The sequence below is a fragment of the Sturnira hondurensis genome, unplaced genomic scaffold, assembly GCF_014824575.4.
Source record: "Sturnira hondurensis isolate 20B ecotype Veracruz unplaced genomic scaffold, ASM1482457v3 Scaffold0007865, whole genome shotgun sequence".
Classification (NCBI taxonomy): Eukaryota; Metazoa; Chordata; class Mammalia; order Chiroptera; family Phyllostomidae; genus Sturnira; species Sturnira hondurensis.
Window position 1 is genome coordinate 4,192,856 of NW_028080496.1, and position 20,822 is coordinate 4,213,677.

General features: G+C 56.7%; 1 protein-coding gene across 1 annotated transcript in view; it reads right to left on the reverse strand.

Annotated features, from left to right (window-relative positions):
* The window catches only part of ACAN (aggrecan), a 43,193-nt gene extending 22,713 nt beyond the window's left edge, over positions 1-20,480 (reverse strand). The window contains exons 1-2 of the mRNA XM_037053654.1: positions 20,131-20,480; positions 2,145-2,221 (exon numbers count right to left, since the gene is read on the reverse strand). Coding sequence (XP_036909549.1) covers positions 2,145-2,214 — 70 coding nt within the window. The 5' untranslated portion in view covers positions 2,215-2,221; positions 20,131-20,480. The remainder of the gene's footprint in view (positions 1-2,144; positions 2,222-20,130) is intronic.
* Between the last annotated feature and the right edge of the window lie 342 nt (positions 20,481-20,822).

Genomic DNA, 20,822 nt, shown 5'->3' on the forward strand with positions numbered 1-20,822 from the left:
AGAGTCGAGACCACCTCTCTGCTTCTGAAACTAAGGTGCCCTGGGGGCTGCCGAGCCATCGGATAAACAGGACCCTTCTTCCTGGAGTTGGCGGCTGGACTCACAGACTTGGGGAATAACTATATGGGGGTAGAAAGATTATTATGGAGAAGGAAAAAATCCACAAAACTTTTAAAGCCAAGAGTCAAAATTCAGAGATGGGCACCATGGAATGAGGTCGGCTGGAGCTTGGTCCTGGCTTTGCCGGAGGACAAGTCATTCTCCTCCACAGCTGGGGGATTGGGGGGCCTAGTTGGAGAAGCACCAGGGACAGCCAGACATTTAAGTCTGCAGGGTCAGACGGGGTGGGGGCGCGATATGATCAGACTCTATAAAACATCACAGAGAGCATTCTCAGGGGAGACACACGGTTTACCCAGTGCTCTTATTTTTTTAAGACTTTATTTATTTATCTTTAGAGGGGAAGGCAAGGAGAGAGGGAGAGAAATATCAATGTATGGTTGCCTCTTGTGCATCCCCTGCTGGGAACTGGCCTGCAACCCAGGCACGTGCCCTGACCGGGACTCGAACCGAGATCCTTTGGTTTGTAGGCCCGTGCTCAATCCACTGAACTATGCCAGCAAGGGCATACCCAATGCTCTTAAATGTAAAGGTCTTCCTGGAATGGGAAGGAAACGGCTTTTGAAAAAAAATGGCTCCTTTCATGGTGAGTCATCTGCTTAGGAGATGCTTTGCTCGGGAGAGGTCGAAGGTTGAACATCGCAATGTTTTGCATATTTGTGGGTGGTGGGTACGTACCAGGGCAGGGAGGGGGGAGCCAGGAATGCCTGGGGTCCAGCCCTGACCTTGTGATGTCCTGGGCAGCCCTACCAGGCGCTTCCACAAAACCCCCCTGTGCGTGCTCGACACCCACGACACAGTGTGGGTTTGCACGTGGTGGTCCCTGGCAAGAGCTGCTGACGGTGATGGCAACGCCCAGCTCTGCCGTCTTTACAGCGTCGGGGACCGGCTTGCCCGAGTGGCTGGACCACCACAGGTTACAGCCGGGGGTGGGCATGTGTGGGTCCCCGAACGAGAGGACAAAGGGACACCCTCAGATACCCTGTGCCTAAATATTTACCAGTTATAGATCAGGCAAATAGACTGTTAAATAAAACATGTTCTATCTTCCTGTTTGACATGGATACCTTTCCCAACGAAAAGCCAGATGCAAATGATTCCTCAGAGTCCGGTGTCGGGATGTGGCGTGCAGGTGGGGGAGGGGAGCAGGGCCCCTTCCTTTCCCACCGCTGTTCTGCACTGCGAGGGGACCGGCTTCACCCCAGCCTCACATCCCAGCTCTGTCCGCTCCCCACACCAACAACCACCCCTTGACCTCTCCCTCGGGCCTACGGGTGGCTCGCACCAGGGGCATGATCCCCCCGTAGAGGGTGGACCCAGAGGAGAGACCCCGGTGGGCCTGGAAGTGGCTTGGGTCCACTTGGGAAGAGCGTTCTGGGCGTCCTGGTACCCAGAGGACGGTATGAAGTGGGGGCGTCCATCTGGATGGCCGCGGGCAGGGGCCTCTCTGCCTGGGTCTAAGGGAGATCTATCTCATATTGGGGCGAAGGGTTTGTTCATTCGGCTCAGGGCTTGGTGATCAGCCATCTGCCTGGTACCTGCCACACTCAGGAGGCCAGGCGGGGATGTCCCGCGGACGGTTTGCCAAGAAAGACAAAGACCTGTGTGATTAGCTGGGGCTTCTTGCCGACTGTTTCTCGGACAATTTTCTCTGATGCTCCAGCCGATCCTTCCCTGGCAGCTTCTGCTCTGTGGGCTTGTCTAAGGGCTACCCGCCCTCCCCCCCGCCCAGGCTCAGTGTTCGGCAGCAGCTGTAGGTGAGACCCACGGAGAGGATGCTGGGAAGGTGCGCTCCTGCCAGGAGCTCTCCCCACACACCCCGCTGTCTGTCCTGAGGATGCATGGTGCTCAGCCACTGTGGTCATACTCGCCTTCGACAGAAAAGGGGAGGGGCCGGGGAAAGGCAGGGGGGAGGGACGACCCCATCCCCGGGCCCAGCAGCGCCAGGGTCAGCACCCCCAGAGTGCAGGATCCAGTCCCCAGCACCTGCCGTGTGAGCGAGACCGGCGCGGGCACGTCCTTACCTGAAACTTCTACTGAGACGGCCGCGGCGATGAGCCTCAGAGTCACACACGCCAGGAGTAAAGTGGTCATAGTTCACCTGCAGGAGGGGAGGCAGCCGTGTTACTTGGGGGTTCCTGTGCAGTGGGGTCGAGGGGGCTCACGGGACGCACGGCACCTGGTGAGAAGCGTCAGGCCCAAGAACTCGGAATCACATGGCGCTCTATGGAGGCTGCCCCTGGTTCCCACGGTCACCGGCCAGAAAACTGTCACGTGAGGCCTACACATCTGTGACGGTCCCAACGTAAAGGGCGTCTACAGCATGATTGGGACCCTGACCCCCAAGCAGACAGCTGTAGGCGCACCCCAAGAAAGCCCCACTGAGTCACAGGGGGTCAAACAGAACGCCAGCTCTCAACCGCGGTTGTCCGTGCGTAGACAATGCCTGGGCTTCCGTCTGGCCCTCAGGCGTTTGGAAAGCTTCCCCGAAGGTTCTAGCAGGCAGCCGAGATGGAGCAGGCCCCTGGGTCTCCCCCTGGGCCTTGCGTGTCTGTGACATGTGCCCAACGACCTTTACTGGCCGTGCTCCTGGGTGGTCTGGCATTGCCACCGCCCCCACCCTCCTCTGCAGTCCTTGGATGGTGGTCTTGGTTTAAGACGTGTGTGTGTCATGGGAGATCTGGAGCTAGAGACAAGAATGGAGTGGCCCCCAGCTGAGGCTGTGCCCCGCTCTCTGCATCCCTGACCTCGGCTCTGCCAGAGTCGGATGGTCCAGCAGGTGTCGCTGTGGGCTCAGTCACCCTCCTCTGGGGCTGATGCACCCCTACCAGGCTGGGGTTCCCATCCTAGGGATGCATAGGGGAGGGGTGGGCAGCACCCAGGACTCCGGGGGACCCTCTCAGGTGACTCTTGCCTGTCGTTTTGAGTGATCTTTCCACCACAGTCCTTCATTACACACACACACACACACACACACACACACACACACACAGAGGCCTCCCTAGTGGTGAAGGGGCTGCATGTGCAGAGAGATGAACATGGTGTGTCTCCCCCACATGCAGGAAGTCTGGAGAACCCCAAAGACCTAAGAAGCAGCCCCCTGCTTCTCCACAGGGACTTTCCTCCTTAGATGACACCTTCAGAAATAATCTGGGGCTCCGGGTCTTTCGGGTCCAGCACGCCCATCCACAGCTGGGGAGTCATCTCCGGAAGGCTCAGAGGGCAAAGTGTCCCCTCCACTCTGCGGACGGGGCTAGACTTGTGGGCTTCTCTCGCCCTGGAGCCTCAGGATTCCGTGTCCAGACACAAGGCCCGCCTGTCCTTCTCCCCTGGGAACACCCTTCCCTGGGACGTGTTGTGTGTGTTTTCGGAGTTGTGTTTCTTCCCTTGCTCTCCGAATAAGCGCGACATTGTCCAGGATGCTGTGGTGCTCGGTGGGGCTTGGGCCTGCTCTGTTTTTCCTCCCCGCTCTCCCCCACCAGCACCGAAAAGGGATTTGGGGTGGGGAGGGGAGGGGGCAGAAAAACTCATTTTATTTCTTCTTCTTNACACACACACACACACACACACACACAGAGGCCTCCCTAGTGGTGAAGGGGCTGCATGTGCAGAGAGATGAACATGGTGTGTCTCCCCCACATGCAGGAAGTCTGGAGAACCCCAAAGACCTAAGAAGCAGCCCCCTGCTTCTCCACGGGGACTTTCCTCCTTAGATGCCACCTTCAGAAATAATCTGGGGCTCCGGGTCTTTCGGGTCCAGCACGCCCATCCACAGCTGGGGAGTCGTCTCCGGAAGGCTCAGAGGGCAAAGTGTCCCCTCCACTCTGCGGACGGGGCTAGACTTGTGGGCTTCTCTCGCCTTGGAGCCTCAGGATTCCGTGTTCAGACACAAGGCCCGCCTGTCCTTCTCCCCTGGGAACACCCTTCCCTGGGACGTGTTGTGTGTGTTTTCGGAGTTGTGTTTCTTCCCTTGCTCTCCGAACAAGCGCGACATTGTCCAGGATGCTGTGGTGCTCGGTGGGGCTTGGGCCTGCTCTGTTTTTCCTCCCTGCTCTCCCCCACCAGCACCGAAAAGGGATTTGGGGTGGGGAGGGGAGGGGGCAGAAAAACTCATTTTATTTCTTCTTCTTCTTTTTTTTGGTAAAGACAAACTTTGGGGTAGAAATATCGCCATAAATATGCTCTTGTGTTTGTGAGTGTTTTCTTAGCTGTAAAGAAAACAGGGAGAAATTCCATTCTGTCTGGCTTCCAAGTGTCTCCAGGACTCAGTGAGGCTTTTATGCGAGGACACGGGCTTTGCCAGCCCCGTCAACAGGGAGACCTTTCTCCGCGGGAGCACAGTCAGGTGGTGGCGAGGGGGCTGTGTACCTGGGGCAGGGGGAAGGGGAAGGGGGCGCCTGAAATGAGGCGAAAGAAGGACTTGCGGGGCAGGAAGCGAATGCTGCTGGGGGAAGGCTGGTGTGTGCCTGCATGGGTGTGTGTGTGTGTGCGTGTGAGACAGGGAGTCAGACGGAACTCCTCCCCCTTCTCGTCAGCTAGACTCTGTCCCACACCCGCCAGCCTGGCCCAAGCAATGGCCTTCGCTCCATCAAATTACGGGACTGAATGTGCAGCTCACCCACTTGCTTTGGACTCCTCCTCCTCAAGCACCTCAACCACCCCCAGACCCGGGTCCTGGTCCTCGCTCAGCCACTTACTGATCTAATACTACGGGACCCGGCCCCGGGGCTGGTTCGAAGCCTGGGGGAGACAGGGCACCAGTCAGAGCCCTTGTTGTGGATGGGGACGGTGCCTCTGGCTCGGTCCCCAGCTCAGCGCCTGGTACTCCTCGGGCATCTATCTGTCCTCCCCTGTCTCCTCCCCGATCGGAAGACGGGGACCCGGAGAGAGAGCAGCGGTTGCCCGGAGGCTCCTTGTCCTGGGAAGAGGGGCCGGACTCGATGACTTTCCATGAAGAATAAAACAGCCTTTCTTCTAAACACCACGTCACCATGCTGCCACTGCCACCGAACATCAGGGACGTAGGGAAAACCGGTCACCGTCGCCCTCAATCCCAGTGTGATTGTGATTTGCATTTTGGTGGTTTGCCTTCTGGCCTTTTTCTCACGGTGCTCACACGGGTATTGCTGAGTCGTCATCTCTTGGTGTCCTGTTTGCTTTTTCCATGTCACACAGTGGCCTCAATGACTTTTTGTCATTGTCATAGTTCCTTCAGAGCTGATGACTCCGGGGGTTTTCCCGCCACGACCTCCCCGCCAGGGATTCTGCCCTGAGGTCTTCAGCCTCCACTCGGGGAGAACGGGTTCCTTCTTCCCCAAGGGGGGGCCCTGTGCAGCTCTCGCTGTCCCCACGGCCTTCCAAGATGGAATCAAAACGCCCTGCCCCCATTATAATTTCCACCCAGGACTTCGGCCCTCAGGGACTATGCCGCACATGGACGCTGCTCTTTCACGGGGCTCGTGGCGGATCTTTAGGGGCCCCGTCTGCTCTGCCATGAAGACGCTCCCAATTTTTTCAGTTCTCCCTCCGGGGGCGTCCAGAGCTCTCCAGGAGCCACAGGAGGTCAGAGCTCGGAGAGACTTGAGTGAGCATCAGACCCAACTCCTTCCTGCTACAGGGGGCGAAACTGAAGCCCAGAGAAGTCTATGTGATTTGCTCAAGGCCACACCGTGAGTCGCGGACGGAGCTGGGACCAGAACCGGTTCTATGGGCCTGGCGATCATCACCCAGAGTCTGGGAACTCTGCAGGGCAGCGACCCTCCCTGTGGAGACAGGCCACCAGGAAGGATCTGCTGCAAGAGTGGACGGACAGGTGGGAAGTCTAAGCACCTGAGAAGTCGTTTCCTTCCATTCCAGGCCTCTGAGGAAGGAGGGGTGAGCCGGAGGCTCACATTTGTTGAGTATTTAGGAGGTGCACAGCCCTCTGAGGTAGCCCCCACCTTTTCTTTTGAGAGAGAGAAATACCAATTTTGTCATTCCCCTTATTCATGCATTCATTGGTTGATTTTTGTAGGTGCCCTGTTGGGGGATCGAACCTGCAACCTTGGTTTATCAGGATGATGCTCTAACCAACTGAGCCACCTGGCTCCCTGGCCAGGGCCTGTGGTAGCCCCTTCTTGTCTTGCACTCAGTACCTCTCAGCTAGAGGTAGATGCATATCGCTCGCTCGTGATGTGCAAGGCTGCTTTGATCCCTGCAGTGCGTCCGTGCAGCAGGTGACTTCGGGAAGGACACAGTCCATGGGCAGCCCAGCGGTGTGATGACTAAGGTCTCTCCTTCCCAGGTCCCCAGAGCCGAAGGCATGCTGGAGCTGGCGTGCTGCATCAGCTCCCCGGAGCCCGTTTGAAAGATCCCTTCTCAACGGCGCATTCAGCGACGTCTGGTTGGCGGCTTGAAGTTGGTGGGAGTATAGATACACCCTGGACGTCAGCCAGCACTGAAGACGGGGCCTTTGTTTTCCCCCCTTTTGGAGAGAGGGCTCACCAGCACACTACTGGAAGGGGCTTATACTAAATAAAGAAAAAACCCGGGGGAAGGATGATGGGTGCCTCTCTTTTCCTGCCTCACGAAGCCTTACTTTCTAGTGGGTGGGCTGCCCTACAGGAGTCCCAGGGGGCACTGGGGCATTGACCCGGTTTGCCAGCCTCAGAGCAAGGCAGGGTGGGTCGAGGTCACCTCTACGTCACACTCCGAGGCCCAGCCTGTCCTGCCACGTCGGTGGATGCAGCCAATGGTTGCTGGATAAGCGGATGTAAGTGTTGCCCCTGCCCTGGCCCTGCAGGCTCCTGGGTCCTCCAGGAAGCCTCAGTGGGCCCTGCCTATTGGCTCGCCTCCCCTGTGGCTGCTTCTATGGTGTGATGTGTGTTAGCTTCATCACACAGGCTGTGTGTAACATTCCCAAGGCTGAAAGTCGAGCCCTAAGGTAAACAAAACAAAACAAAACAAAAAACAGCCTTCCGTGTTAACTCGCACAGAGCCAGGAACAAGTAAAAAATGGTGTTTGCCATCTATGCATTGGATGAATGGGTGGACTTTGGAATTTGGTACCTGGCTGACCAGTAAGATTTGCCAGGAACCAAGTGACTTCAATCGTGGGGGAGGGGGGGAAAGGACCAAGGTCACCCATTCCCCCAGCCATCAGCCTCCAGCACATCACTTCTTTGTAGGCCAAGCTCCCAACGCCGTCTCGTCTCTCACAGACCAGACCCGCCCTGCACCTGTGCAGGAAAGCAGTGGCATAGGCACCTGAGATGGGATTTTTAAACCCAGCACGTGGGAAGGTGCGGGGGTCCCACACCAAGGACACAGCTGGCCAGTGTGACCCCCACTGCACCTGCTAATTTGCCACATATTCTAAGCAGACATGCTGGGATGGTGTAGGGAGAGGGAGCCAGGGAGCTGATTTCAGTTCTCTCTCTGTCCTAAGTCATAGGGAGACTCATGTGAGCCCTCAGTTTTCCCATCTGTGAAATGGAGCCAAAAACACAGGCTTTGCTGCAGGAAACTAGTGGGCATTTCTGTGGATGCTCATCCTCTTTTTTGTGTTTTCTTCCCTGTCCCTTCCTCCTCTTCCTGGTCTCCTTTCTCTGCCTTTTTTCATAGAATTGATTTCCTTATCCTTACTTTATTAACTGCTCCCAGATCTCATATAAACGCTGCCCTCTGTGGATAGTCATTTACCATCTACGATGGCCAACAACGGCGCCCCCAGCCCCCCATGCTCACCCCTGCACTTGTCCCCAAACCTGGGTGTACACAGGATGTAGGTTCATATGGAATCGTGGACCGTAAGGTAAGATCCCAGAGCCACCCCCGGCCTCTCTGGTGACACAAGGTTTGTCACTCTCAGAGGGTCTCTGTTGTCACTGAGTGAGGACAGCCAGCCCCCTCTACTCAGGCAACAATGAGCATCTTATGGCAAAACCTTAGAGTGTGGTCTCACCGACCAGGAGCGGTCCACACCACCCGGCTTTCCCCACAGATCCCACCTCTGCCCGCTCTCAACGGCAAATCCACTGCAAAACCAGTTCAGAGTGGAAAGGTACGTGGCACCGTGAGTGGCGCCGGAGTCCCTCACCGGGGACCTTGGCTTTGCCCTGTTCTCTGTGTGGAAAAACCCCTGTTCTTGGGACCTGCCCCTTCCTGTTCTCTGCCTCCCGTTCCAGCCCGGGCACTTGGAGAATTTCTCGAATTAATTTCAGACGTTGTGTAAATAGCGGACCTGGGAGTTTGGAAGGGAGTGTCTTTCAGCCCAAACTTTCCATGGGGCACGGCACCTTTCCTGGGGTGGGATCTGGGGCCAAGAGCTGAGTTTCTTCTGCTCGGCGCTGACCGCCCACCTGGTGGGGCAGAGAGCTGCTTCCTGCAGGGATCTGGGAAGGGGCTGTGGGCCCAGAGTGACTCCTCGGTGGCCTCCCTGGGCGGGACTAGAGCCCAGGCTCCAGAAATAATCTTTGGTAAAGGTTTCTGGAAGCTGAGGGTCCTGGTGGAAATGACCGCATGCTAGAGAGGGCTACCAGGTGTTTGAGGGTCACAGCCGAACCCCTGGGCAAAGTGGAGGGCCAGGTGCCTGGGGCACAACTAAAAAGAAACAGGGGGCGACTGGCCCAGTCTCTCAAACTTCTGGGGCAGATGCTCAGGTTCTTGGAGTTCAGTCCTGGACCAAGTAAAAAAGGAAATGGCTTCTTTGGAGTCAAACCTCATTCTCCTGACCCCGGTTTGCATGCCCTGATTTTGGGTCCGGGGAAGGTGTCACAGAAAACATGCACGTCACTCCTTCTGGGTCACGCTTCTCTGGAGAGCCAATGGGAGCTGGATCCAGCTTCCAAAAGGACAATTCTAAGGCCTTGTTTACTGTTGGGGGGCGGGGCTTGGGCCACGCGGCATAGTCTATACCAGGAATGTGATTTTATGGTGCGGATCTTGAGCCATGTTGTGGTATGGACTTGACCTCTGGAGGCATTGGAAACCAAGGTCAGAGCCATGTCTGTGTCACCAACCACCTGTGAACCCTGCACTGCAAGGCGCAGGCGTGCTTCCCTGGTGGGCGGTACTCGGGGTGTGCCAAGCCAGCGCCGTCCACAGCGCTCCCCGGGAAAGCCAAGTCGGAGGCGCTGGGCCTGGCGTCTCCTGGACCCTGCCCTCCGCGCCTTGCTCCTTTGCAGATTCTGAGCTCCATCCCTGTGCTGTCTGTCATGAAGCGCAATGGCAATTGTAAGAGCCCTGCTGAGTCCCCGGAGGGTGGTCCCGGAGACCTCCGGAAATGGCACCTTCCCTGCCCTGTCAAGATGTCAGCTTGTCCTTCCCAAGATGGTCCTTGTTGGCTGAGTGCACAGTGGGCAGCGCCTCTTCATCCCAGGGGCGTCCCTCAGTGACACCGCTGTCCCTTTTGGGGGCGTGTGCCTTCCCTGAAGAGCAGAGCATTCTTGGTTGGCCCTCACGGGGAAGGAATAATTAATTGCTTCTCTTCCGGAGAAGTGTCAAGCACTTCTTGGCTTCCCCTCCTTCCTCCTTTCCTCTGTCCAACTCCGACCGCGTGGAGAACTCACAGTAGGTGCAGAGCAGGATCCTGGGATGGCCCCCGTGTGAATCCACGCCCCCACCCTCACCAGGCTCACGGTGGGACGGAAGGTGGGATGTGTGAAGCAACCCAACAGTGGAAGAGGGGGAGCCTCTGTCAGTGAGAAGGTTCCCAAAGCCGAGAGCACGCAGAAATCGCTCCTGTTTGGGGGACCCGGGAGAGCTTTGGAGAGGAGGTGGCCTTTGATCTGAGCCGTGACAGACAGGGCCACAACGGGCATTCTAGGAGGAAGGGATGGCATGGACGAAGGCGTGGAGGAGGGAGCAGAGCTGCTGGTGTGGCGTGAAATCAAGGCAGACACCAGGCTGGGCCCGGTTCTGAAGAGCCTTCAAGACTGAGTAGTACATCAGGCTGAGGAGTCTGGCTTCATCCTCTCAAGGCTGGGGAGGCTCTCCAGGCTGCAGGGCGTGACCTGCAGTGTATGTGTGTGTGTGGGGGAGGAAGCTGCATCTCCACTGTCACTGCTGGCTGACCCCTCCTCCGGGAAGTCCCCCATTTCTGTCACAGCAGGACCCCCAGCTGCCGGAAGCGTTTGCCTGCCTCCCCAAGGAGATTGTGTCCACTCGCCCATTCAGCCCAGGGACTCCCTCACCCACGAGCACCCATCACACTGCTTCCTCTAAAAGTTGCTGCGTACTGGGGACGGATCCCAAGCCAGCATGGGGCACCCATGAATCATCTCATTCAGTGCCAGCCGTCCTGCTGGGGTGGGTGGGGGCACCGTTATTAGTCTTGTTTTAGAACAGAGGAGAGAGGTTCAAGGTGGTAAATAACCTTGAACCCCACAGCCCGGGGGTCGGGGGGCAGCAGAGCCAGAATTCAAACCCAGGTCGGTGTGACTAAAGGCAGCGCTCCTTAGAGGTTTGTATCTGCCAGGAATGGGGGGCAGGTGCGAAGGGCAGTGCCTGTCAGGACGATCTGCGGCCCCAGCCATACAGCATGGGGTGGGGACTCACTACAGAAGGAATCTTCACAGGGATGCGGTTCAGCTTCCAAGTTTGACTTGAAGCACTGAGGCCCCCTGGGGCCACACAGTAGGGTTGAAACCCTGAGAAGCCGGGACTCTGAGCACCTCACAGATCCCCTCTGACTCTTGGTTTGCTCTAGAGGCCTTGGAGTGGTGGTGGGCGGGGGGGGGGGGCTGCAGACACAGAACGTGATGTTGGTCCCTGGGTGCCCTGCCTTTGGCCAGCCCTCCTGGCACTCTGACAGCCCCCTGCAAGGCTCTCAGGGGGTTACAGCGCCTCGTGGCCTCCCGATGGGATGTCCCAAGAGCCACCCTCAGAACGTCACCTCCTGGGGACCCAGGCTCCTCCCAGTCAGGGTTTCCTCAATGATACTCTCCTCCAGGAAACGGTGTGTTGAAGCGCGAACCCCCAGTACCTGCGCGCCTGTGACCTTATCGGGAAATAGGGTCTTTGCAGATGCAATCAAGTTAAGATGAGGTCATTAGGATGAGCCCTTAGTCCAAGGGGACCGGCATCCTTAGAAGAGGGGAAGACGGCCATGCGGAGATGGCCACGTGAAGCCACAGACACACGGGGACGAGGCGAAGTGAGGAAGGCAGCAGAGATTTGAGTGGTGAGCCTGACAGCCAAGAACGCCAGACTGCCAGCAGGGAACGGGCAGAACCTGCTAGAACTCAAGCGACAGAACTCGAGGTTCCTGAACCTAGAAGTGGTAGAACCTAAAAGGATGAACTTATTCCTCAGAGCGGCAGCTCCCCTCCACGATGCTCACGGGAACCCCGAGGACCACGAAGGAAGCTGGGTTTGCTGTCCTGCACTATGCGGGGTGTGTTGGTGCTCCCAATTTATCTCATTGCCAAAATTCTCCCCCCCTATTTATTTACTTATTTTTATTTATTATGGACCAAGGGTGCCCCGTGTTTGGGTGTGATTCTGGTTCTACCAAATTCCCATGGGAGAACAATTTGAAGATTAAATCCGTTGGCAAAGTCAAGTCCAACACAGGCACATCCAAAGGATGTGACTTCTGAAACGATCTTGCCTTTGTGCCAAAAAAAAAAAAAAAAGGAAGCAGGGAAGAGAGGGTGCAGTTGGCACTGGAGAGTGGCCATTCCTCTCCTTGGCAGGGTCATCTGTGTCTCCCATTGCTGGCACAGAGCAGGAGCTGGCCCCGGGGGTGGCCATTCTGCCAGCGGAGGATCCCTAAGCCGAGGCCAGGGGGAGGCGTAGCTGCGCAGGAGGCAGAGCTGGGGGTGGGGCAGGGGGGTGGAGATGGGCTCAGCACACGGAGCACTGGCCGTTAGGAAGCCGGGTCTTAGCTCTAGCTGTGACACCATTCAGTGCCACACCCCGTGGCAGGACCTATTCTCTAGGTCCCACTTTTCATGTCAGCTGAGGAGACTCCTCCACCCCTCACCCCCAACTAAGTCAACCACACCGAGTGCTCCACCTCTCCATTAAAAAAAAAAAATCCGGCCCTGGCTGGTGTAGCTCAGTGGATTGAGCACGGGCCTGCGAACCAGAGGATCGCGGTTCGATTCCCAGTCAGGGCACATGCCTGGGTTGTAGTCCAGTTCCCTGCAGGCCAACTCCCAGCAGGGGACGCACAAAAGGCACCATACATTGATGTTTCTCTCCTTCTCTCCTTCCCCTCTAAAGATAAATAAATAAGATAAATAAATAAAAAAAATCTATAAAAAAATCCAGGAAACAATGAAACTAAAGTGAGCAGCCAGAAGGCCAACCTTTAAAGGGAAGGTGGGAGGTGGCAAAGGAGAGCTTGGGCCCAGCCTTGCACTGGAGGGGAGAGGGCTCACCGGGACAGTGACTGTGTTTGAGATTTGGAGTTTGAAGCCCTGCCTGGTGGGGTCCCCCTTTCCTCATGGGCCCTGGTGCAGAGCCTCATTCCCGCTCATTCCTGCCTCTGATCAGGCAGGATCAGACCTGGCTGATGGCCTAGATCAGCATCTCTGTAGACTTGGAAAGTCCCTTCCTCTGGTCTAAGAAAGGAGAGTTCCCTGGTCAAGTTCAATGGGAGGGAGAATCTTGATGGAGATTGAAACATCCATCGGCAAAGTGAGACATCCTGCAGGAAAGAGACTCTTCTTCTTTTTTAAATTTACTTTTAGAGAGTGAGAAGGGAAGGACAAAGAGAGGGAGAGAAACATCAATGTGTGGTTGCCTCTTGCATGCCGCCTACTGGGGGAACTGGCCTGCAACCCAGGCATGTGCCCTGAGTGGGAATCGAACCGGCAACCCTTTAGTTCATAGACTGCGCTCAGTCCACTGAGCTACACCAGCCAGGGCAGAGACTCTTTTTATGTTCTGTAACCCTTGGGGATGAGACCCCTTTGACATGCAATGTCTATGAACTATCTCTGCAAGGAAGCTTTTGTGGCCATCTCCTTTGGGGAAGCCTGGCCTGGCTTCATCTGCCTCTCGGGACAAACGCACTTTAATCCAGGGTCAAAGACAACTGTACTAAGGAGACAGAGCCCCTGTCTCAGGCAGGGCAGAGGAGATGGAAAAGCAAGCCTTGACCTTCTCACTCCCTGAAAGGACAGACTGGTGGTCGTGGCTATAGTTTTACCTGCCGGGAATAGCTGGCGAGTGACCCTCCAGAGTCATGGTTGGAGGAAGGGGCTCAGAACAGATTGTACCCAAAGGAATAGTTTTGGGCTGTAGACGAGGAGCTGAGAAACTAAACTGCATTCAAAACACCTGAATTGATGTTGAGAAACACAGATTCCTACCCCTGCCCCCAGTCAAACATATTAGGGCTCAGAGGTCCCCATTTTTCAAAAGCCCCTCAAATGCTTCTGGTTCTAGGGGTTAAAGACCATCTTTGATGGGCTTCGGGCCCCTTTTTCAGCCTTGGAAAGCTGACAAACCCTGTAAATTCCTGAGTCAGCCTATAATTCAGGTGTTGCCCTAAGCCACCTGGATATGAGGTCAAAGGGACGGGATCCGGTGGTGGGGGAAGGGAGCACCTGGGTGGGGAGCACAGTGTGCGGGGAGGTCAGGCCAAGGTCCAGGTGTGCTGGCGAACACACCCCTGTATATGATGCAGGGTGGAGGCTGGGACAAGGAAACCTGGGTTTTCTGAGGGAGATGGGATGCTGGCCTTCCTCTTGCCTTGGACATTTCTCTGACAAAGGGCTTTCTCCCCAAAAACAGCCCCGAAACCAGCAAGGACTGTGGAGGGACAGAGCTGGAAGGTGGCATAAGGGTAGACAATGGGCGGCCTAAGGAAAAACCCATCCACGGTTGGGTTGTGTGGACACACATGGGATGGCAGTGTGCCTGTGATCTGGTGTGTCCTTTCACTGGTCCAAGAGTGACCTGTGACCTGGAGGGAGGAGACTCACCCCAGTCCGAGAGCCCGCCCCTCTCCTCATGCCTCGGTGAGGGGGCAGGTGATCTCGGTGCCCTTAGTCCCCATTCTGTTCTTGTGCTTCAAGATTCTAAGGAGGTTCAGGCAAATGTAACTATTTCCCAAAACCACCCCTTCAGCTAGTGGCTTTCAGTCAGGCCCTTCATTTATTGCGCTCTTCAGCTGTGTGGTGGAGCAATGGGCCCATGTCACAGATAGGAAAATGGAAGTATTCAATGACGTGCCTCCACTGAGATAAGTCCCTCAGTTCCTGATCCTGATGTGGTCTGCTTTTCAGCAGTTTGGCCTTCCTGGTTTCTGATGTCCTCCTACCTGTACCTCTTACTCCCCAAGGGGATCCCACCTTGGGGTCGGCACAACTTAATTGCTGTGTCCACAATGACCTCTAGAGGGCGCTGTTGCCTGGCTCTGTAACCTGACCTGGGCACACACTGGGATCAGAGGTCCTGGCTCCTGGCTTGCTTGCCATGGAGGAGTGGCAAAGTGATCTGCCCACCTGGGTATTGTTGGTAGTCTCCTTATCAAGCCCTGAAAGGGATTGGTGTAGGCCCTGGCTGGTGTAACTCAGTGGATTGAGCGCAGGCTGAGAACCAAAGGGTCGCTGGTTCGATTCCCAGTGGGGGCACATGCCTGGGTTACAGGTCAGGTTCCCAGTAGCAGGTGCGCGAGAGGCAACTACACAATGATGTTTCTCTCCCTCTCTTTCTCCCTCCCTTCCCCTCTCTCTAAATAAATAAAATAAAATAAAGAACTGGAAGGAAGTGTGATTGTCCATTCGTTCGTTCATTCATTCAGCTCACACTAGATACTAGATACCAGGTTCCTGCTTAGGCTTCGAAGGGTCTCCCAAAGGCACCGTCCCTTCGCAGGGTCTCCCAAAGGCACCGTCCTGGACAGTAATTTCCTACTGGATCCTAATCTGTGAGGGCAGACCCTTGCACCTCCACCTTATAGGTAAGGAACCCACAGCTCAGATGAAGCAATCTCCCACGTCACACAGCAGTCGGTGGCCAGTTCAGGTGGCTGCAATTCCGGGCTCCCCCCCAGTGCACACCCACTGAACAGACCCTTCCCCCTCTCCTCACCCCTTGCTGGGAGCCATGTGTGGGGGAGGTGCCGACCTGCACCCCCACAAACACATGGCATTACTGCGGCAACCATGCCCCAAACGGTAACTTTCTTTGGCCTCGAGAGCCTGTGTCCATACCTGCCGATGCCGTAATTTTCCATGGCGGGACCTTTAAAAGCCTCAAAAAACAAATAAATAACAGCTGCTATTTTAACACAGGCTTACTTCGTGCCAGGTCCTGGGAGCCAGGTCTATGTGCTCTTTCTCGAAGTGCTCTCGATCACCCCCAAGCCCCATTTCACAGATGCAGAAACTGAGGTTCAAAGAGGGCTTGTCGCCGGGATTTCAACCTAGAGCTGGGCTGCCAATCCAAGTTCTTCCTACTTTACCACTGTCATCTCTGCCTTTTTCTTTCTTTCTTTCTTTTTTTTTGTGTTGGCCACTCTTGACTATGCGGCCTGGCCCAATGACTAAATGGAGCAAAGTTTCTCAACCTTGGCACTATTGACATTTTGGGCCTATAAGTATCTACTGTTGCGGGGAAGGTGCTGTCCGGTGTATCATAATTATTCAGCAGCACCCCTGGTTTCTACCCACTGGTGCCAGTAGTATCATCCCTCTCCCATGGTGACAAGAAAAATGTCTCTAGATGTGGCCAAATGTTCCCTGGGTGGGGGCGGGGGGACAGCTCCATAGTGGAGAATCGGGGGTTCATAGAACTGACGGGTCAGGGTCAAGTGGACTGTAGCCTGTCTTCCCCGGCAGACGGGGAGCTGCTGGAGAGCAGGGAGAGTGAACCGTTTTATTCGTTGCTGCTACCCACACCTAGTGCCGTGCCTGGATGCGTGTTTTCCAAGGACCTGGTATGTTCCAGGACCAGGGCCTGGAGGCCTCGGTTCCCATCCAGACCCTCGCCTCCCTGCTCTGGGCTGGCCTGAGTCTCACACCCTCTCCTCTCTCGGTCTCTCTTAGATGAGGGTCATCACAGGCCCTGAAGGCGCTGGACATCTGGGGTCTGTGGATGGCTGTGCTGCCCCTCTGAGGCCCGGAGTCCGGGGTCCGAGAAGGGGCTGCCTCCTGGGCCAGACACTGCCGATCGGCCCAGGCCTGAGCTTCACCTTGTTCTCGCCCTTCCAGCCAAGTCAATCGCCAAGAGACAGTCGAGGGCCGCCCCCTCCACCCCGAAAAGCAACCCTGTGCAGGAGAAGTGGCTTCTCTTTTTTGGGTGTGTGTCTTAAAAGGAAAAAAAAAACACGTAACCTCAAAGGTAACCAAATATCCAAATCGTGATGCCCAGCATCACACACCCCAAATTCACCTATTCATGAGCTTAACAAAAAGCTTCTTTAGGACACACTGTAAGGCCATTGAGAGGGAGAAAAGTCACCTCTCACAGGCCTGGGCCAGCCCGCAGGGCCCGCCCTCCCTACACACACACACACACACACACACACACACACACACACATTCAGCTGCTTACAAGGAGGCTCTGAGTTTTTAAAAGCAAACTCCACCGTTTCCGTTCCTGCCCTGAATTCAACTTTTGAAGAAAGGAAGCGTTTTACCGTTCCCTACACGTTCCCCCTCGCTCTGGTTCTCCCCTTGCCTACCCCTCCAACGGCCCCTCCTCGGCCAGGGCAGCTCATCTTCAACTGTGCCCAGGGGCCCGGCCCTGCTCACAGAGATGGAGGTGTCCTGTTGTTTCTCGGGGACGGAGAGCAGCCTCCCCCAGGGGGAGATGCCACAGAGATAGCCCTATCCAGCGGGGCTTCCTTACGGCAGGAGGGTGGCAGGGAAGCTTCCATAGGGCCCAGAGCGTGGGCAAGGACAGTCTGCGATGCCCCTGTCTCCAAGACGGTCCCCTTCCCCAGGGCAGCCCGTTAGCTCTGTCCCCTCCTCTGCTCCACTTGCAAGCAGGCCTGACCTCCACGCCTTTGCCTTTCTCTTGTTCTGGGTCCTCTCCCTCCAACTTCCCCTTCTCTCTGACTTGCAATTTGCACCCCTCACTGCCCTCACTCCCAAGACAGGTAAGGGTCCAGTCCGGTGTTAGGACAGCGCCTGCCACCTGGAGCAATGAGGCAGGAATTTCTCAGAGATAGAAATGACACTGGGATCAATGTCTTTTCAACTCCCAGGACCACAACCTGCAGTAAGAAATACATTGCGCAAATAGCGAATTTGTATCTGTTTGTGTATCGACGCATGTATTAGAAACACACATACACTCACATAAGATTGCAAAATATGTAACAGACATAAAGATTTCCAGAAACAAGACTTATCCTTGCTACATGGGTGGCACTGTGAGATTCCACTCTCTCGTGTTGTAAAACCTCACTGAATTGGCTTCCCAACCCACAAGGGACAAATCTGGAGTTAGCAGTTCCTGTGGGAGCAGAGACAGACTTCAAGTGACACTCCCACACAGGGACCTGCGGGCCTCCCCTGGCTCAGCTGAGGTCCTCCAAGCGTCCAAAAAGAAGGGCCTGGGAAGGGACCAAGTTCTCGAAGGCATCGTGGGAAAAATAAATCCATCCCAAAGGTTGGGACACACAGCCGTTTATGAAGGGAATGTTCAAAGTTGGTACTATCCTGAATTTGCGATTTCTCACCCCAAGGGGCCTAAGGACCGTTAGAAGAGAGGAAAGAAGGTTTGTGGTTTCTGCTGAGTGCTGGGTGAGATACCCAGGTTATGTCGTTCAGTCCTTGGGTTTCCTCCCCTTTTTAGAGAAGGGAAAACTGAGTCATGGGGTAGCTAAGGAACACCACCAAGCTCTCATAGGGATGTTCATTCTCAGGGCTCTCCCCCACCGTCTGGCGAGGTGAGCTCTCTCTCCAGCTGGGGAGTTGGACAGGCCATTCTGGGCATGTGAGGATGAAGACTGCCCATGTCGGCAGGCAGGCATGTGTGTGTGTGAGAGAGATAGTGAGCAGGGCCAAAATGTGGGTCAGGGGCGGCTCCCAGACAGTGCAGGATGTCCCCACTCAAGCACACAGAGATGGCGGCCAGATAAGTAATACTATTTCCATCCTCCCCCCAACCCCAAAAGCCCCGATTCTTTACTCCTGCACTGGCCAGAGTGCTTTCAAATACTAAAGAATCCCAAGGTAAGTAGTAGGCTTTTTCACGGAATGTTCTAGGAAAAGAAAATCGTTTACCTAATAAGAGTAATATTGAGCAATTATTGAGCACTCGCCTGGTGGCGGCAGGCACTATGCTGGGTGCTTTGCTTAGGTGATGTCACAGCTACCGGTTACCGAGGACCTGCACCGGGGTGGGGTGGGGTGGGGTGGGGGTGGGGGTGGTGCAGCCCGGAGCAGAGCCTGGCCCCTAGGTGGCGCCCAGTAGGTGCTGGACACTGAATGAGCCTATCAGTGCTGCTCTGGAAACTGCACATGAATGCATCTGCTTCAAACACGACACCCTGGAACTGGAGCAATTCCCCACATTTCTCTGAGAGAGCATTTCTTCCTTCTGATAATTCCTTCATTCAAAACTTTTAAGCTTGAGAGCTGGGTGGGTTTTTTTTTATTTGTCATTTTTTTTCTTTCAGGTTAGAAACATTCTCCCCCCATCTCACTCCACCACTGCCATCAAGCCTTTGCGTTTCCTCCCCCACTGCCCTTCCATTCCTGGGCAGAGTCTTCCTCCACTCTGTGATGCACAGGCCAACACTCTGACACCCCTGTTCACAGCGCCCCCTAAGCCCCTTGCCCAGGGGTCCCGGCCATCTGACTACTTCTTGGCAACTCAGAGAGCAAGGAAGAAAGATGAGGATTCAAGGCCCGTCTTTTGCACTCTTACGTCAGGGTTGCCCCTAAGTTGCAGGGCGACTGCTAGGAAGTCATCATCGCACATTTCTGGGCTCACTTTCCCTCATCACGAGATGAGTCCAAGGCCCAGGGTCCCTGACACTGTCGGACACCCACCCACTGCAGCGTCTAGGATCAGAAACCCCACAGTAAACCAATCCAGCTTTGCATGTTCCTTCTTTTCCTCCTGGCAGCCATCCCCATTGAACTGGAATTGACGCCTCAACCCAAATGCAGGGACCTGGGCCGGTTAGGGATGAAACCCTAGAAGAATCCCCCCAGAATCCCACTCATGACTGCAAGGAAGAGGATGATGGAAAAGGGTGGGTTAGATCCGATCTCCCAACAGGAGACAACCCCACCGCCACAGTTTGCTCTGGCCTGGAATGTGGGTGCCTTGTCACACTGACAGCCACCCACTCAGCGCCAGGGTTCCTGCCCCAGAGCAGGAAGAGGAAGAGGAAGAGGAAGAGGAAGAGGAAGAGGAAGAGGAAGAGTTCATCAGCAGAGGAACCCAGGGATGGAAACACTGCCCTGGGTCTTGGGTCCTCATCTCCCCTGCTTTTCTTCCTTGAGAAATGCACCTTCTTGGTGGCAAGTTCAGAGCACAGTTCATGGCCCCTTGGCGGGCAGCTCTGCCAATTAATTCCTCCCGGCTTTCCAGGTGCCCCGTGGCTCCTGGACTAGGCCAAGCGGCCAAGGAAGTGGGTCCTGAAGGGTCCTCGCTGCCTCTCTCAGGCACCTGCTGTGTACCTGTCACACCGCCCAGGTCACTTCGTGCATTTCCCAGCCGGGCGGCCGAGGAGCCCCCTCCCCACGGACAGAGCGCACCCAGCGCTGCAGACGAAACAGCGCCTCCCGCTCGCACGCAGCACCGCGAGAGTTGAACCGCCAGTTCCCGCACTGGGGCGCCTCTCAGCGACCCCGGGACTCCACGCGCCCGAGGTGGCGTCAAGGCTCCCCGTTCTCCATCCCTTCACGCCGAGGGGCCAGGGGAGCAGAGCTGCCCCCCTCGCCCGCTCCTCCTTCGCCCCGTTCGCTGCGAGTCTGCAACAGCCAGAAAGTTTGCCCGACTCCACAGCGGCGCGGTCGCGGCCCCTCCCCGAAGGGACACTGAGGCAGCGCCGTCACCCTCCCAGAGGGCGCCCTGGGCAAGCCTCTCTCTCGGAGGGAAGGAGACAGTTACCTTGAAGAGTTGCACTCCCTCCTCCAAGAACTTCAGTCGGTACACCCGGCCGGGCGGCGGGGGCTCCGGGGCCCCGGAGGCCGGTTCTCGCGGCGCCGCGGGGAGACGCTCTTTGCGCGGGCGCCGCGCACCGATGCTGCTGCCCGCGTCCTGTCCGCGGGTCCCCTCGGGCGGTGGCCGCAGCGGCCGAGGCTGGCTGGCGGAGTCCCGGCTGGCCGAGGGAAGAAGGGACACTGAAAGGTGCCTGGAGTCCCCTGGCACCCGCGTCAGAAGCCGGCCGGCGAGGTGCAGAGAGAGAGAGACCTTGAGCGGCGCGGCGCGTCCTCAGCTCTGCGAGCCCCTCAGGAGCGGCGGGGAGGTAGGTAGGTGGGCGGGCGGGCGGGCATGGCGCGCGGTGACACATATACACGGGGCGGGCGGGGAGGGGGCGCGCGCCGAGGGAAACCCCACCCCCGGGGGACCCGACCGGGGAGGGGCTGGCGGAGGCGTCTGGCGCGCGCTGGACCCCGGCTCGGGGCCGGCGGGCGCGTCGCCGGGGAAGCCTCTGGGCGCGCAGGGCGCGGGAGGAGCGCTCCGGCCGCGGCGCAGACCCGCAGCTCCCGGCCCGCGGGACGCAGGCGGCGCGGGAAGCGCGGAGGGCCGGTGTCTGCAATGCGGTCGGCAGCTCTGCAGTCGGAGGGGCGCCGGAGGGC